Genomic DNA, 17743 nt, shown 5'->3' with positions numbered 1-17743 from the left:
TTGGTTGGAGCCACATGTAGTGATACATATAGCTCTATATACATATGCCTGGGGCAGGCATGTAGCACTCCCATTCCCGTGCAAAAAAAGGTCCTTTGCAAATGTCTCTGTGAAGCACCTAAAAGCAAACTTTTTTAGTCCAGGGCTTTTACGCTGTGAAGTTACTGTTTGTGCCGTGGAGACGTAACCACGGGCCACGCTATGCAGATTTTGACCACTAGATGGTAGACACGGACCTTTCCAGTTTTGTTACCCCGCCCAACATGTTCAACGCATTTTAGAGCCTGTAGTTCTCTTTTCATGAAAAAGCAGTGAGTTAGATGTAAAGGGTATGTAGATTTTTTATTTTATTTTTATTTTTTCATTAGTTTGTTTAGGAATAATGCATACATTTACTTACCATGTTGTTTGACACAAATATGGCTTCAATGTAATATGACGCAGATACAGTTTTTGAGTTATTTCACAACAACTTTATGTCTATTTCGCAAAACTATAATTTTCGGAACGTAACGTCAATGTTGTTTCACGATTATTAAATGTAGAGCTAGAGGCCCAATCCACAAAACGCTCGTTTTTTAAGTTGTTTATTTCCATACATATACCATACACGCAGTCCCCTTTAATTTGGCCAAGTATCCTTCAACTGTATGAAATACATAGGGAATAACTTCTGCGCAGGATCAGCGAAAAACAAACACATGTATTTTTACAGTTATGTATTTTATGCGTCAGCTATTCGCATCTCCGCATTGCATTGATGCAAGTAAATTCGAGCGATTCCCCCTGAACTGTCAAATAGTCCAATAATAATGCGCCGAGATGAAGTCGGGAGATGAAGTTTTACTAAAGTCTCGGTAACACTACAAACAAATTGAAACTCTGCACGAGGGAACTACACTTCCAAGATGGTAGTAGAACCAGCTGGTCGCCGTAGGGTGGGGTTTGCGTGTTGGACGCCGAGTAAACTCTTCTTAGGTTAGTCTAGCTGGTGCTAGCAGGTGGGATGAGCGTGGTAGTGGCTGAACCATGTGGATTTATCGACGATTTCTGTAATTATTCGAGAAGTGGACTATAGCAGCAAAATCGCAGCCTGACATGGGCGGTGTGCAGTCAATATGTTTAACCCTTAATTTGGACGTTGTTTAGATGTCTAACTGGCGATCCAATTGCCATTATAATAGATACAAAATTCAAGTGGCATTTAGGTTTGTCTTTACCGAAACAACAATTTTAGTGTTTTATTGAATGACACTGACTGACCAAAAGTACAGCGCGAATTTCGCAACTTTTTCATTCAGGAACATTTTTTGACTGTTGTTTATTATGGCTTTTGCTAAATTCAGCAAAATACTTCGGCTCTCCGCTCTGGACATCAAAAAGAAAGTCAAACAATATGAACACGTTCATCGGGACCTAAACCCAAACGATATATGGGAAATTATCGGGGAACTGGGCGATGGAGCTTTTGGCAAAGTTTACAAGGTAAGTTAGAAAAAAGGCTAGCTAAAACTGTCTTTGATATTTTTTAAACGGAGCACTCATTAAAATATAACCAAAGCGGTGAATTTAAGAAAAAGCTTGCTGAGACGTGGCTTTGTTGTTCTACCTGAAGGTTATACGATAATAGATGCGAATGGCATGCGGTAGCCGAATGACGATTGTGTATACGTTCTTGCCAGTGGCGGTCATAAACCGGTTCGGTCAGATCGAACTCACGGAGCTGAGCAGCGCTTCAAAGCGGAGATGACATTGCAATGGGCTGACATTAAACTGGTCCTGGCCAAGCTACGTTCAATGTTAGCTTCATTTAAATACATTTTACCTGTAGCCTACAGCTTCGTTCCGCCAGAATCTTACGATGTCGGAAATGTCTTCCTCTTGCAACCAAAATGCACGCATGTGTTTACCATTATCTGCCACCGTCTGCCTACCAGTTTCTCATCCATAGTAAATCTAACGTTGGTCAGTGCGGTTACTGTAGTTGAATGTCCACACGTGGAGAAGGCGCTATCCCCAAATGTGCTCAAGGCAAATGCAGACTGTGGCAGGCAACTGTATCACTCAGAGAGAAGAGTGCGACTGCCGTAGGCTGCATTCAGAGCACTTCAACGTTGTGAGTGACATGCCGAAGTTGGCCACTCACATCCAGCACATTGATACTGTGGCTAGGCTATAGGTCGTACTGTTGCACATTTAAGTCTGATACCAACGAAAGCTAGATATTTTAACATTTTGGATCACTCTGATTTCCCCAGTTCCCGTTTGAGAGAGACCAGCCCTGATTGTTTTTGCTGATCACGTGAAATAATTGCCACATTTCCCGTCTGTTATTTGTTCGAAATACCCGTTTCGAAAAAAAATAGTCTCTCTTCGGCCAGTGTGTACATTATTTTTATTTTATAAAAAACTTTTCTGAACTACCGTTCTATATTCTGTATTTATTGTTACTTGAAAAGTTTCCTGTGGCATCTTAAAAAGGATTTATGTGTCTGCACTCTGGGCGTGACCTGAAAACCTCACAGGAAGTTCTTCAGCAATAAAAGCGTGCTCAAGAGTCTTTAACATTTACAGTCTCGAAACAGGAGCTATAACATTTCCTTATGAATTAAATCATACTCGTCAATTATTTTCTGTATTATGGCAATGCACACCAATTGTTGACTAATTTTCTACTTCATTGAATTCGTGCTATCCTACTCTTGTAATTGTCATAATTGTAAAGTACGCAAAAGTCCATTTGGTTTTTCTGATTGCTATGTCAGTCTGTATTTTTGAGACTAAAGCCTTGGTCTTCCGTAGGCTACATGAATCAACAGTTATTAATGTTTTTATACGCATAGAAAATTAAATAGTTTAATCTGGGTTATGAATTCATTCGTGATATGAGAAACATGTTAAATTAAGAAGTGCAGTTCTTAAAACTGATCCCAAAGGGCCGTGCTGATATCTTAACTTGAGTGTGACAAATGATGTAGATGCGGAAGAGTACGACGTTTTGGTCATGCTGTTTTGCTACAGTAGGCCTAGAGACCTGCACAGTGTTGTGGGTTTTGGCAGGGTTGTGCGTTGCCGTGGCAACTCCACCCCAACCACACTGATGCTGGGGAGGTAGGAGGAAGTTGGAATGTGTGGAGTGGGACGGGGATGGGACCAGACCGGACGGAGGAGGGGGGGACTTTGCAGGGTTTCAGCTGCTCAGTACATTATCTCACTGTCCTTTCATAGAAGAAAAATGCCCAGAGAACCGTAAGACCGATTTGGAATGGTCCGGAGACCCAGTGCTCGCGGTTGGACGTTTATAAGGCTGACCGAGAGGAAGCCCCAATCAAGCACTAATTACGGCCGCGCCTGTGCCTCGGCCTATTACAGCACTGTTCAGTACGCTCTCTGTGTGAGCCCCAGGAGGGGAACGAAGGGGGGTGTCGGGGGGTTGGTTAACAGCACTGCAGTTAGCGCTGTTTGTTTAATTTGAACGACCGTATTGGGTGGGTCGGCGGAGCTGTTATTTAACCTCGGCCTGCCGTCGGCCCCTGCAGAGAGAGACGCGGCAGTGGAAAGCGCGAGTCCGTGCCCGGCGCAGTACAGTAGCTGCCATTGAGTCTGCAGCGCTGTGGAGGAAGTGAGAGAGCTTTCTGGAACATTGTGTGTGTGTGTGTGTGTGTGTGTGTGTGTGTGTGTGTCTGTGCGCGCGCGCGCGCACGCACACACACTCATGCCTTGTGAACGGACATGTGAGAATGCATCGTGGAATTTTTATGGATGTCACCGAGTGAATAATAGTCTGCTGCTGGAATTTATGGCTCCCGTTCATAAGTCAGAACTGTGCGCATCAACACGAGCCAGAACAGCCCCCCCATTCACATTCCCCCAGGTATTCGGGGCAGCCTGTTCCCTAGTGGCTAAGGTACGTGACTGGGACCCGGAAGGTTGGTGGTGCAAGCCCCAGTGTAGCCACGATAAGATCCACACAGCTCCCTTAATTACTCACCTGCTCAGTCTAATCAGTCGTTTTGGAAATTATTTATTTATAATATTTTTACTCACTGCCGGCTTTATCTGTTGTAATTTGAAATGACCAGTTTTGATATTATTGGCGGTTTTGTGTTGGATGTTTGGCAACAGGAATGGTGTTCAAAGTGCACGGCAGCGGAACGCAGTCAAAATCGAATTCTCTGTTCTGGTTTCAATTTGGGGATGCGTGATAGCCTACAGTACATCAGGGTCATATCAGTATCGGCCCATAAGGGCTTCAAATGAACGAGTAGGCATCAGCCGATGAGCTACGATTATGGCCCTGATGATTGTTTGATAATATGATGCAACATACAGTACACATGTCAGGCAGGTGCGTGTACTGTATGTTGGTGTGCTGCTGATAATGTCAATGAAGAGAAACCATCATCCTCAAAAGCCTATTCATAGTTATCTGAAACTGTTTATTTTCAATAATTCTGGGCATTTTTACCAGACAAACTCACAAAGATATACAGATTCTCTGTACTCCTGCTCTCTGCTTAACAGTGAAGTATGCAAAGGTAAATACTTTGTTATTCAAATATCATTGAAATGCTTCTTTCATAAGGTGACATCTGTGCTCATCTACTTTCGATGAATGTGAGATCTTTGTATGTTGGTTATTGATATTGCCCCAAATTTTCACATGTTGCAAACCTATGGTAATAATGCGCTAAACAGTTACTGGGGGAAAATAGAAAAAAATACCATGAGAAGACGATATTGTGTTACACCTCGCACCTTCCCACTGTGGTATTGTCTGAGTGGATCGGTCGTGGGAGTTTCCATGCCTGGAGAACAATCGGACAAGAGGGGAAAGTTGTGGTGGGAGGAAAAAAACGTCCCGGAAAGCTTGTAGGAAGTGTCTCAGGGGCTATGCTACATGAATAGGCCTAAAATAGACCTGCCGTCTGCACCACAAAGCAAAGTGGGCATTAAAGTGTCTGTCTGTAGTTCTTCCATTTCTGTGCATTTAGTGACATCCTTGTTTTTTTCACTACAAAAACCAGAGTTCCATTGGAAACAAAGCTATTTCATGGGAAGACCATGTGCCATGTGCCATGGAATCCAGTGCCTTGTTTCTTATGAAATAAACCAGTGGTAGTGTTTTTGGAGAAAGAAGACCTCATTTTAAATGCACCTTTTGGAATTCACACACTTGTGCATTCGTGCATGTGTCAGACCTCAGGTGAATCTCTAGCTCTGCAGCTCATTACGTGTCATCAAATTGTAATATGCGGCGGGGATGTCGCATCCGACACGACTAGTTTAAACCGACATCTAAAGCAGAGACTTATGAATAGAAACACGCTGAATCCATATTTCTACAAAAATGCCATTGCGAGGACGTATGAAATGTTTTTTTTTTTTTTTAAACGGATTGACACTTTAAGTAGTATAAACGAGTAGAATAAGAGAGAGAAAGTGTCTCGCACAGTATCTCGGGGTGGCTGAAATCACCCAGCGCCATTTCCGTGGCAATGTGTCTGAGGGAGATATGACGGGCGTTTCAATGTGAGCGAATGGCCGCCACGCATTCTTCCCCGTACCCGGGCTGGTGTAGCCTCTTTCTGACGGTGTGTGCATGCACCTTCTCCACGCACGGCCTCTGTTCTCCGCACGCGGCCTGCGTTCCTCCGCAGGCGAGAGTGGTCCTTCGGGACCGAGTGGCAGGTGGCGCGGCGTTATCGCTCTTAAGCTAATGATTAGTCGCCAGATGGTACTACGGACAGCCGCTGCCACCCGGCAGTGTTTACAGTGCGAAGGGGAACAGTATCTGCCTTCCGCCGTGTCTGTGACCGTGACTGCAATTACTGAAGTGCCTTCACTCACAAGGCTTATGCAGGTATTTACTGGATAAGTGCACACTGTTGTGCTAGTATGGATAACTAATTGGCCCAGTTTCACAGACACAGGTTAAGCCGAGTCCTAGTCTAAATTCCCGTTCTGAATGGAGATTCTCCATACAAAACTGAATTTAGTCCCGAACTAAGCTTAAGCTTTTTCCATTATTGTGATCTAATACTCCTAACGAATGATTTTCTGTTACTGTTGTTCATATACTGTGCTATTTTTAGCGTACTATTTGTGGGATGAATTTTTAAATGGTTGTTGTTGTGTGAACTGAAGGGCAGGTCAACTTGACCTTTGTACTCGAGCGTTTTCTGTTCTTACTTTCTGCGGCTGCTCGTCTGTGAAGCGCGAGCACTCTGACGGGTCTTTAAATATTAACGACAGGCACACGTGTCAGAGGAAGCCTGGCCCCATAGCCTGGCGTACAGAGGCAGCACTCTCCATAGCCCTGCGTACAGAGGCAGCACTCTCCATAGCCCTGCGTACAGAGGCAGCACTCTCCATAGCCCTGCTGTTCGTATCTAAGGCTAAAAAAGGCTTTTGTGAAATCAGATGTTCCCAACACAGTAGCGCAGGCCTCTAATCTTGCAGTCCCAGTTGGGCTGTGCCGCGTGTGATAAGAGAGGGTCTCACTGGGCGTGTGCAGGAAGTGAGCCCCTCCGTGCCTCTGTGGCGTTCCTCTGCACGCGGGGTCGTCACTTCCTGTCGGAAAGCTTGGGTGTCCGCGGTGACCCTGAAATTGTTGCACTGGAGGGCGGTACGGCTCTGTGACTTTTCTGCAGACTAAGCACAAAAAAAAAAAAGAAAAAAGAAAAAGTAAAACACAAGTTATCTGTGTGTCTCCGATGCATGGCTTATCAGTGGCAGCTTTAAAGAAGCAAGTGTGTTCCTCGCTTCTTTAGAACCACAACCATTATACAGCCGTTCACTAGCTGCTGCAGAGAAGAGCGTGTTCTAGAACCACAGCGGTTCGGTAGCTACTGCAGAGAAGAGCGTGTTCTAGAACCACAGCGGTTCGGTAGCTACTGCAGAGAAGAGCGTGTTCTAGAACCACAGCGGTTCGGTAGCTACTGCAGAGAAGAGCGTGTTCTAGAACCACAGCGGTTGGGTAGCTACTGCAGAGAAGAGCGTGTTCTAGAACCACAGTCGTTCAGTGAGTGTGTTCTGAAATCACAGGCTCCTGGTCGGACACAGGTCTCAATAATAATAAAGCAGCGCTTCACAAAACAGAGAGGGGTCTGGCTATGCTGTCCCAGAAGGCAGAATGCCTTCACTCCTGTGTGGGGAAAAAAGATCCAAAGATTCGGCCTTGTGTGCTGTCTGCAGTTATTTAAGATCAAAAGCCTCCCCCCCCCTTGTTTAAAAGTGGAGCTGGGAGCAGATGTTTTGATGTACGCTCTGCAGTGAGAGCTCCTGGAAGCACAGCAGGTTCGTGTCCTAAAAATGCACACAGAGTCTGATACGAACGGGACAATCCGATCCATAATCTTCATCGCCCTCGTCCTCTCTAAACAAACCCCCTGTTAGGTCTCCTGTTCTGATTGAGTCAGCCTGCGAGTACGCTGTGGAAAGATGTCAGATGTGGCCAACCAAGGGGGGAGGTAAACGGAAACTGCACATTCACTGGATTATTGCTTCCTGTTCACGAGCCTCCACCTACACGTCTGCGCTCATAATTCGGGTTTTGTCCGAGTGATACAGTGATTCAGATTTGGGTTTTGTCAGAGTGCTCACCCTGCCACTGTAAATTAAACCACGTACATCAAGCCTTTGATTGAGGGTAATCCTTAATTTGATATACATTTTGAGCGACATGATCAAACGTTACCTCACTGTGATGCAATTAAACGGTTGCCTAAGGGAAGTTACGCTGTGTTAGTAAGATCACACAGCAGTCATGTTAAACTAACCGTGCTGGACTTTCCCTTTAGTCAGCTCCCATTGGGCAATCCCTACTGCTTACCCATGCAGGGGGTAGCTAGGGACATGTGTGTGTGTGTGTGTGTGTGTGTGTATGTCTGTGCGTGTACGTGTCCATGCATGCGCACATGAGCATGTGTCTGCATGTATGTTCTTGCGTGCATGTGTGTGTTTATGTAAAGAGCTCGGCACACGTGTGCCTGAACACATTCAGTCAGAACACATGTCTGACACTGCTGATCTGTGATTACTCAAGAGGCCACCCTTCTGTAGAGGTCAAAGCTCCTCTCTCCCTCTCCCTCCTTCTCTCTTTCCCTCTCTCTCTCCTTACACCCCTCTTTCCCTCTCTCTTTACCCCTCTCTCGTGCAGGTATGCTAATCCACCTAATCCACCAATGGGAGTGGATCCCAGTGCTGTGTGTGTCACACACGTACTCAGCGGAAAATATAACCCGTTTTGGATTTGAATGTTTGAAAGTCACTTTTGTGCACAGAAGGGGTTTTGTCTGAATAGCAAGTGCAGGTTTAACTGTTGTGGTTTGCTGTGTAATGTCGTCTCAATGAACAGGAAGAGGATGCAGTTTACTGCCAACCGATCATTTCCTATCATGGGCTGATACCAGGCCTTCAGATGTGGCTGCAGGGTGATGGTAAAAGCGAAATGGTTTCTCGTCCTTAAATGACGAGAGAAAGCACAAAACTCTTCTTTCAGTTCTCAGCGTTTGGTTATGTGCTTCAGCGGCCTGTTTACTCTGGTATAACCAGGTTTCTGTGTGAGTGGATGGCAGCTTCTAGGCTTTTAATGTCCTCCAGGAAATTGTGGGTCTCGTGTGGGAACTGCGAGGCATTCCTATTACTATGTCATTTCCTGTCGGCATTTGGCTCCCCTCCTTTGGGGAGATGAGAAGATGCCGAACTGTGGAGCGTCCGACCCCCCCCCCCCCCGGGTCCTGGGGCGGAGGCGCAGCAGATGTAGGGGCCGCCACTCAGACAGGGGTGCAGAGGGTGAGGCCAGACCTCCCTCTGAGCCTGGGAAAACGGAGGGAGGGAGGGAGCGAGGAGGGGTATGAGACATGGAGAGAGTGAGGGGTGGGCGATAGCGAGCGAGAGAGTGGGAGAGAGAGGGAGCTAAAGACAGGGTTTGGGGGTCATGAACAGGCTGCCTGTCCGATAAACACAAACTGTCGGACAGCAGTGTTTAAATATGGCTGTACAGTAAATGTGTGATTATGTGTCTGAAGGTAGCAACACTCACTGTGGCTGCGCTGTTTATCCAGATGTTTCCCACCCCCCCACACAAGGCTCTCAGATGCTGGGGGCCACGGGGTGTTTAGTCTGGGTCGAATCTGCAGCTTACCGTGCTTCTGATAGAGCTCTCTTCCTCCCTGACTCTCTCCTCCATCCCTGATCTCTCGGTTTATTCTTTACCCTTTGAAGAGTAGCTGTTTTTTGGCACTTTAAATCAACTTAAAAACACCAGAGCCGTTGCAGGTCAGCTGTTCAACAGTGGAGCTGGGCAGTGTCTTACAGCACCTGGGAGAGGAGCTACAGACTGGTCTTTAACCCTTTTTAAATGGTTTTGTGGAATGTTTTTTTCTAAATTCAAAGTCACTGTTCTAGAAGTCTGTGTGTAGTCTACGGATTTTTACATCAGCATTAGAATATAATCATATATTTATCCTTTATTTAGCCAGGAAGGTCCCATTTGAGATACAGTATCTCTGTTCTGCCAGGGAGTCCTGGTCAAGATGACCTTAAAGGTCTTTTAAGTTTCAAATGTAAAAGACAATACAATACGTAGGAATTTAAACAGAGAGAGAGAAGTATTTGAAAACCATGTATTCTGTGCTAACGATAGCCATAATGCAGTCCTGTTTATGATAATGGACATGACAAGCACCAACAGGTGTCCTGGAAGGGAGTTTGAAGATGGGTTGATGATGAATAATGTTCCGTTGAGAACATTCTAGTCGCATATTTGTCGTCTCACACCTTAATGGTTAAATACCAAACACAGAATAATGCATCTGTTATAAAGTATGAATGGAACATAGATCAATATGGTCAGCACTTTGCCTTGAGGTTATCACTGTCCCTTGGATTGGTTCACATGGAAGCACACAAGTTGCTTCTCTCTCTCCCTCTCTCTCCCTCACACCCCTCCATCTTCACCTCTCTCTCCTCCAGTAATCCCATATCTGTTTTCTTCTAGATAATCTGGAGCCTGCTGTAGTAACCTTGGTCTGGCCTTATAGTGTAGCATTTCATTTATTCCATTGGAGTTCAGACTGTGATACAGAACATGTTGAACTGTCTCCCGCTTTCCTAGCTGCTGATACACTGATATTTCCTGTTGTGATGATTAGTAATATTAAGTATCAGGGGTTTTTTAAAGTGCTGAATGTCTTTATAAATGTGTTTTTGCTGTTGTGTTGGTTGAGGTTCCTTCAATACCGGGGCGTGGAGTTTCCTTTCTCCTTTGTGCTTTCAAAATGCGGTTCAGCAAGATGTTAATTAGATGCTTGTGTTTTGCAAGAGGTCTTTCAGTTCAGTTTTGGTTTTCATTTGGGGGTCGTTCCTGTGAATTGGCACAACTGTGACACAGAAAACAGGGAGATCATCACAGTTGGATGGCCTTATAAGTTTTGATCGCAAGAAGATGTTCATAATGTACTTTTTTTAGAAGCAGGGTGGATTTGTTTTTAGGCATGCCATTCCATTAAGCTTTATTCAGCGCTGCTGTATTCAGGCATTTCACACTGATTGCAGCCTTTCTCACAGAGCTGTTTTTAAATACCACCGGCATCTTTCTCTGGTTTATCGTAGCTGAGAAAACAGAAGTGATCTTTGAAACTGGGTGGTTGTCATAACTGTAATTTCCTCTCAAACACCCCCAGCTAGCCACAAACAGGGCCCCACCTTCTGAGTTGACTCTGGTTGTGCAATGAAGGCCCTGAGAATGGCTGACTAGACCAGGGCTACACAATGTCGGTCCTGGAGGTCTGGTCTGTGTGCTGGTTTTTGTTCCAACCAGTTACATATTCGTTTTCTGACAGCTCTATGAACTATGGTGGTTCACTTCTGAACTTTAGCACAGTACAATCTTGCACTTGCAGTCTCTAGCTGTAGCTGTTGTTTATACAAATATCAGATCAAGGTATGATTCAGCTCATAAAATAATTCAGAGCAGAAGTTTATTAAGGCACAAAATCCTGAAACGGACCGGTCCTGGCTGTGCATCCCTGGTTGTAGCACCCTAAACATAGGTGGAAAATCCAGGTCCTCCCCAGTATTTTGTTACAATCACCTGGATTTGCTAATTAGCACAACTCCTCAGCCAAGAGGTAGAACTAATGAGCAAAATGAGCTGGCTGAGTTAATGGGTGGAAGAAACATGGCAGGACTTTTACTTTCTGATCCCTGACCTTTCCACCTCTAGCTTCCTCTAATTAAATAACTTCTCACGGACAGAACCATGGCTCACCTGGCACAAGCAAGCTTCCTGCCAAAAGGCCAGAGCTCAGCCTTGGTCACATTAGTGGCAAGGCCCAGTCTCTTTCTCTCGTAGTGCATACTGTTCGGGTTCAGTCTGTCAGCAGTGAATAAACAGCACACAGAAACAAAGCGCATTTTCCAGGCACCTTGCCTGTGATCGCTGAAGCCAACATCTAATTAAATAGCCTGTTGACAGGAACACAATAGCAGCATATAAGCCAACACGAGGCCTTTTCCGCGGTCTGTGTTTGTAAATCTCGTTTGAAATCGACCCCCTGCAGTGTTTCGTTTTTTTGAATGTCATCTGTGTATGTGTTCGGAAAACATTCAGAGAAAGCGCCACAAGGTTTCACGGAAACGGTTGTGACATGAATCAGGAAATGGTCGTACAAACTTAATTGACTGCATTTGCTCTGATTCACCATCAACTTGGCATACTGTACATCCAGGCTGCCTGAGTCTGCTCCTGGAGATGTGCTGTCATGTAGGTTTTCACTGCAACGCTAACAAAGCTCACCTCATTCGCCAGCTAGAGCCGGGCTGCCCAACCCTGTTCCTGGAAACCTACTACCATCTAGTAGGTTTCCACTCCAACTCTAACAAAGCACACCTCATTCAGCTAGATATCTCCTTGAGATGCTAATTAGTATAATCAGGTATTCTTTTTTAGGGTTGGAGTGAAATGGAACAGGGTTGGACAGCCCTGCTGTACTTGGACCTCCGTAGGGAAATGTACGACGCTTTACTTTTTTTATACGTCTTGTCTTACAGGCAAAAAACAAAGAGACGGGAGTCCTGGCGGCTGCCAAGGTGATCGAGACCAAGAGCGAGGAGGAGCTGGAGGACTACATGGTGGAGATCGACATCCTGGCATCCTGTAATCACCATTACATCGTCAAACTGCTGGACGCCTTCTATTATGACAATAAGCTTTGGGTAAGCCCTGAATGACCACAGCTGGACTACCGCCCTGTGGGGATCAATAGCCTGAGCTTATTGGCTTTTTAGGAGCAATTTAGGCTCTCAAACCTCATTTGGACTGTAATTTGCTCTTGTCCATGTCACTCAAGATTCACAGCAAAGATTGAGGCCATTTATCACGTTTCAGTGCAGAACAATATCAGGCGAAGGTCCAGAAGGAACACAGTTCTCAGAGAGAAGGCAGACCTGGGTCAAATATGTAATTGTTTTGGATTAAAATACTTTTCTGTGCTCGATTGATCCTGCCTGGTGTAATTGAGCCAACCAAGAGGACCGGAAGGTGGCGTTTTTTTGTGAATATTTATTTGGTTGCAATACACCAGGCAAGCTCAGTAAAGCACAGAAATGTATTTGAATCCAAAACCATTTTGTATTTGACCCAGGTCTGGAGAGAGGTGTTAACAGTCCTGCAGGGTATTCATGTGTGGTGGTCTGCGAATCCGCAGCTTTGGCTATTGAAGCTATTCACCAGGCCCAAAGCTACCGCTAATAAGCGCCACTGTGCAACAGAGCCGGAAGTCCAGCTTTACACTGGGCCCTTAATCACCTTCAGAAGGGCTTTATGGACTTTAAAATTTTTCAGACAGTCTCATTGTTCCTCTCAGAAGAGTGTTGTCCTGAAGACTCACAGCTTTAAATTCACAAGAGAAGAAATGCACTCTATGAAGACACATCATTACATTTACATTACATGGCATTTAGCAGACGCTCTTATCCAGAGCAACGTACAACGTTGTACAAGTGCAAATCAAACACAAGTATAAGTGCGAAGAGGTCCTGAGAGGACAGTACAGTTCCGAGTCCCAGATAATCAGAACCCTTGAAGAGTACAATCAACTTCCAAACTAGCATACCACAGTTGGCAGTACAACAATACAACAGCCAAAAAAAACCCCTATATCTACAGAAGTAACAATATCTATACAATCTATACAGTGTACAATCTATACAAGTGCCATTACAGTCTAAGGCTAATCATGGTGGTGAGTTAGGATACATCATTGATACTTTTAAAAATGACCGAAGGCCAGTGGGCTGTCATCCTCTGACAGTTGGGTTAGAGTTTGGGTAAGGGTAAGGGGTAGGGGTAGGTATAGGGAAAGGGTTATGGTTAGGTATAGGGTAAGGGTAAGGGTTAGGGGTAGGGGTAGGGGTAGGGAAAGGATTAGGGTTATGGTTATGGTTAGGGTTAAGATTAGGTTTACAGTTATGGTTATGGTTTAGGGTTAGTTCCTGTAAGCTGTTCAATGTCAACTCCTCCCTTGCTGTTGTTCTAGTCAGGCATAACTGGATGTCACATGCCACCCATATCTTTTTTTTTAATCTATGAAATTCAGAGTTGGCATAATGCACTAAACCGTCTTGTATTGAAGGCAGACAATACCTCTAGCTTGTACTGTACATGATGACTTAACAGACACCCTTGTTAAAATGTAATTTCAGTGGTATGTCTGAAATCTCAGCTGATCCAGAACACAAATAACATAACACAGCTGCAGTGTGTGATTACAGGAGACCACTAGAGTGTACAAAAGCATGCTAAGTGATCCTTTTCTCAGGAATACTTCAAGGAATATTTGGCTTGCATCTTACAGTTTGTGTTTCAGGAAAGGTTTGTCCCACAGATGATGTCGCGGTTCAGTTTTGTTTTCGTCTTTAGTCTGACTGAGGTTGTGACTGGGTCTGATCTGTACAGGACTGACTTCAGACCAGAGAATGTTGTCAGTCATTTATCTTCTCTTCTCGAATAATTGGCCAGATTTTTCAAATCCATGTCTGGTTCCCTGAACAAACAGATCGCACGTCTAAGAGCTTCACACGACAACTTTGTGTTATTACTCCACTGCATTTCCTGTCTGATTTATGGCCAAGCCAAGCAAAGGCGTCCTTACTCGTTATGCTGATATTGCATGCTAAATTATTTGGAATAACAGAATGTAATCTAAAAGCCGTTCACCCGAACATTCCTTGTGCTGTGGGGAGGGCGAAACTTTGCGAATAATACATCTTCTGCATCGCTGTCATGTTCAGTCCATCACAGCCGCTTTCTCCATTATATAATGATGTTTTTCAGATGATGGAAACAGACATGACGAACTCTCACTCCCGTGACATGGGTGGTGAATAATGTAGGCATGCATTCGAATGTTCCGTGTACATATGCTGCTCTTTGTTTTGTACACACGATCGTCCTTATTTAACCTCCTCTCTTGATCTCTGACAAATTAATAAAGAAGAAATAATGATATTCACCCTTGTCTGTCATGGCACTCTACAAGTTACAATTAATGGGTGAACTCAGTGGTGGTAATCTCTGATGAATTCAAACTGGAAATATTCCATCAAGCATTAAGCGAGAGTCCTCTTGCTGAAAATAAGATGTGCTATTTTTGCTGAAATCTGGAATGTAGACCCTCAGCCAAGAAAGATCTTTTCTCTGTGACTACTTCTCCAGTTCTGGTTACTCCATTTCAGTTATAGTGTGAGTAACAGTTTAGCTGTTTTACTGACTGTTCAGGTTTCGTAAATTCATTCAGCTGTCTAGGAAAGCTTTAATTAATTGTCTGGACACCCACATTTTGTTCCTGCATTTCAGCATTTCAGTGGCAGTAATATTGACACCAAGCACTCAGTCTGTTCTTAATATTGAATATTTAAAATGAGACGTCCTGGAATAGAAGTTTTCCATTAGATGAGCTTATAGGGCTAAAGCCTAAACCATCATAATGGCGTCGTCCTTAGAGGTGTCATTGGCAGTCACAGAATCTCTTAACTAAAGGCGAGCTGCCTGACTTTTAAACTCGAGGAATATTAGCATGCATTACATGCTTGTGTTACATGTAGCCTGTGTATTACATGTATTGCAACTGGAATGCGAAATTGTTGATGCCTAAAATTCCCCTCACCACAACAATGGAGGAGAAGGTTTTAGCTGTGAAGGTGTGAGTGCAGTTTCTGAATGACACTTGCGCATAACCTTTATATGAATGATTGTGCAATTGACCAGGCCACCCTAGGAGAAGGCTATACTGTAGCTGTGTTGGTCATGTGAGAGAGAAGGTTTTATTTTGACTCTTAAAAAGGTGTTTGGACGGAGCCTCCGGCATGAATATGTTTGTGTTTAAGCAGCCTCCTCTCAGGCTGGCGAACACCGTGACAAACATAGCTGGGATTCCGCAGCGTGAAAGGTATAGTTCCTCATTGCGAGACCCTTGCACCAGCGCACGTCAACTCGCTGTGTTTGTACAAGCGGCGGCCAGAGAACAGCCACACGCTTCCTGACTCTGCTGTCATGTGCGGTCTGGGATTTACTCTTCCCAGGTGCCTTCTAAAATCTATTACTTATTTATTTCTTTGAGTTACTCTGAGATAATCCAGCTCTGTTTTCCTCTGATACCGGCAGTTTTGTTCCGTTTTCTCCGCTCCACATTTGCTGTTATGAACCAACATTCTTTCGTTTGCACGAAACGACTGAACGGACAAAAAGAAAAGTGGTCAAAGGAAGACGTTGCCACGCCGATGCCCGCGGTGGCGTACCCATAGAGACGAGTGTGTTTGCTGCCGGTGTTGGGCCACACTTTGACAGTGTTGGGGCTGTCTGTAGAGGCAGGGTGGAATAGCAGTTAGGCTGCATTGCTCAGACATCCGCTCTGACTGCTGCAGGGTGGTGAATTCTTTAACCACTCGCACTGCGGAGAGAGAGTAAAACTCATACTTGTGGCTTAGAAACACAGGGCCATTCGCAGTATACAGTTTCCACCTTTGTCCTGTTCATATTTATAGAGACACAGGTCTGAATAGGCTTTTGAATCCGTTACTACATCAAAGTTAACGACAAAATGATGCAGTGGTTAGAATTTGTGCCAGTCCCGGATTTTGTTGCCGGAATCTCACGGAACAGTGGTCCATAAAATGATCACTCTCATTTTTTGGCTCCGGAACATAACAGTCAAGCACCATTAAAGCATTGTGTTGAATGTTGAGGCTGGGGATATCCTACTCTCACTGTAATAAACAAACTAACAAACAAAACAAATAAATAAAATCAACCGTATCAACATGCAGGCGGAGAACAGGTGTGTATTTTGCATCGTCATGTCAAACCTCCACACGTGGATATACTTCGTATTCCTGTGGGCATCCTGGTCTCATTCCCAACTCGTGGTAGATTGATGCTCGGCCCTGGTTGAACACATACATTCCCACATGAGAACAGCCTTATGCAGTCTGGGTACACTGGTATCTCTGGACTGTAAGCTGAGACTCGCTCTTGAGGAAGGGGATTTTCAGGGTCCAGGCACTGTGAGATGATTAAACCCCAGGAAAATGTGAGTGAAGAGCTGGCCTCCTTCCAGAGCTTTCTGTTTGCCCTGCGCGCTGCCTTGCTTCAGTCTCTGTCAAATTCCAAACGCATGTCGTATGCCGTGCGTCTCGCGCATACCTGCACACAGCCGAGGGCTACAAACCGTGCGTTGGCTGTTCACTCCGCACACTTGGCATCGCACCGGGTTTATTTACCGTCAGACACGCTTTTCACAGGCAACTCCCATGACTCACACATTCATTCAACATTATACGGTATGCTGTTACCTCAGCCTTTGTATTTGTGGAGATGATTATAGCACCTAGGACAAAAGCGCTACCTGATTTGGGAACGAAACTGCAGAGTGGTCTGGCCGGATTCTTGAGCCTTTCCTGTTGGTTACGGAGAGGACGGTCGCCCAGCGTCGCTGAGCATGACACAGTTGCTACAGGAGAGGAAGCATGTCACATATGAAGACACGCTGATCATATGATCAGAATGTCAGCTGACTTACAGGAACTTCCTCCTAACATTGCAGCGTCCATTGGGTCTGCTGAGGCTAATGGTCATTTTATCATTCTACTAGAAATGCAGGTTTTTCATTGGTTCTTGAAAATTTATTTATTCAAATGTATATATTTAAACATTTGGCCTGTACTTAACCAGGATAGACTCGCTGAGATTAAAAATGTCTACAGGAAATCTGCTTTTTGTTTTTGCTTCCAAAACTGCTCTTCCCAGAGAGGTATGATCTTATGCAGGTTACTGTGTATGGTCAGTTCCCATGCTGCTTTTAAAAAGCTTCATTTCAGCAACTAAACATTCAATATGAGGTGGATATTATGTAAAATAAAAATTAAACTAAAACCGTTTCATAATTTGAACTTTCAACCTCTGTATTTCATTACATTATAATAATTGCTTCTCTATTGCTTCATAAGTTCCCAGTCGAGCAGGCCTTTTGAAACAGAACATGAGAGTTACAGTAAGTTCATTCGGTCATTAGGTTCATTACTGTCTGCTGTGGCGCCGTTCAAGCAGGTTTTTATAGCAGCAGGTGAATTAACTATGAGCCATCCAGCCAGTGCATTAGTGGTCCCTACAAGCGGTTTGGCAGAATCGTTAAAGGCCACTTACTGTGTTGTTCTGAGGGATTTGTGTGGGATTACATTA

The 17743-nt window shown here is 44.6% G+C and overlaps 1 protein-coding gene across 2 annotated transcripts in view; it reads left to right on the top strand.

Annotated features, from left to right (window-relative positions):
* The first annotated feature begins 933 nt into the window (after window positions 1-933).
* stk10 (serine/threonine kinase 10) overlaps window positions 934-17743 on the top strand; it is a 41518-nt gene continuing 24708 nt past the window's right edge. Inside the window, exons 1-2 of one of the 2 annotated variants that reach the window (XM_061248575.1) lie at window positions 934-1485; window positions 12058-12222. In XM_061248575.1, the coding sequence (XP_061104559.1) occupies window positions 1327-1485; window positions 12058-12222 (324 nt within the window). In that variant the 5' untranslated portion in view covers window positions 934-1326. The remainder of the gene's footprint in view (window positions 1486-12057; window positions 12223-17743) is intronic. The other variant, XM_061248574.1, reaches the window with a different exon arrangement.

The sequence above is a fragment of the Conger conger genome, chromosome 7 (genome assembly GCF_963514075.1).
Source record: "Conger conger chromosome 7, fConCon1.1, whole genome shotgun sequence".
Classification (NCBI taxonomy): domain Eukaryota; kingdom Metazoa; phylum Chordata; class Actinopteri; order Anguilliformes; family Congridae; genus Conger; species Conger conger.
This window is presented reverse-complemented; position numbering and strand designations above follow the sequence as displayed.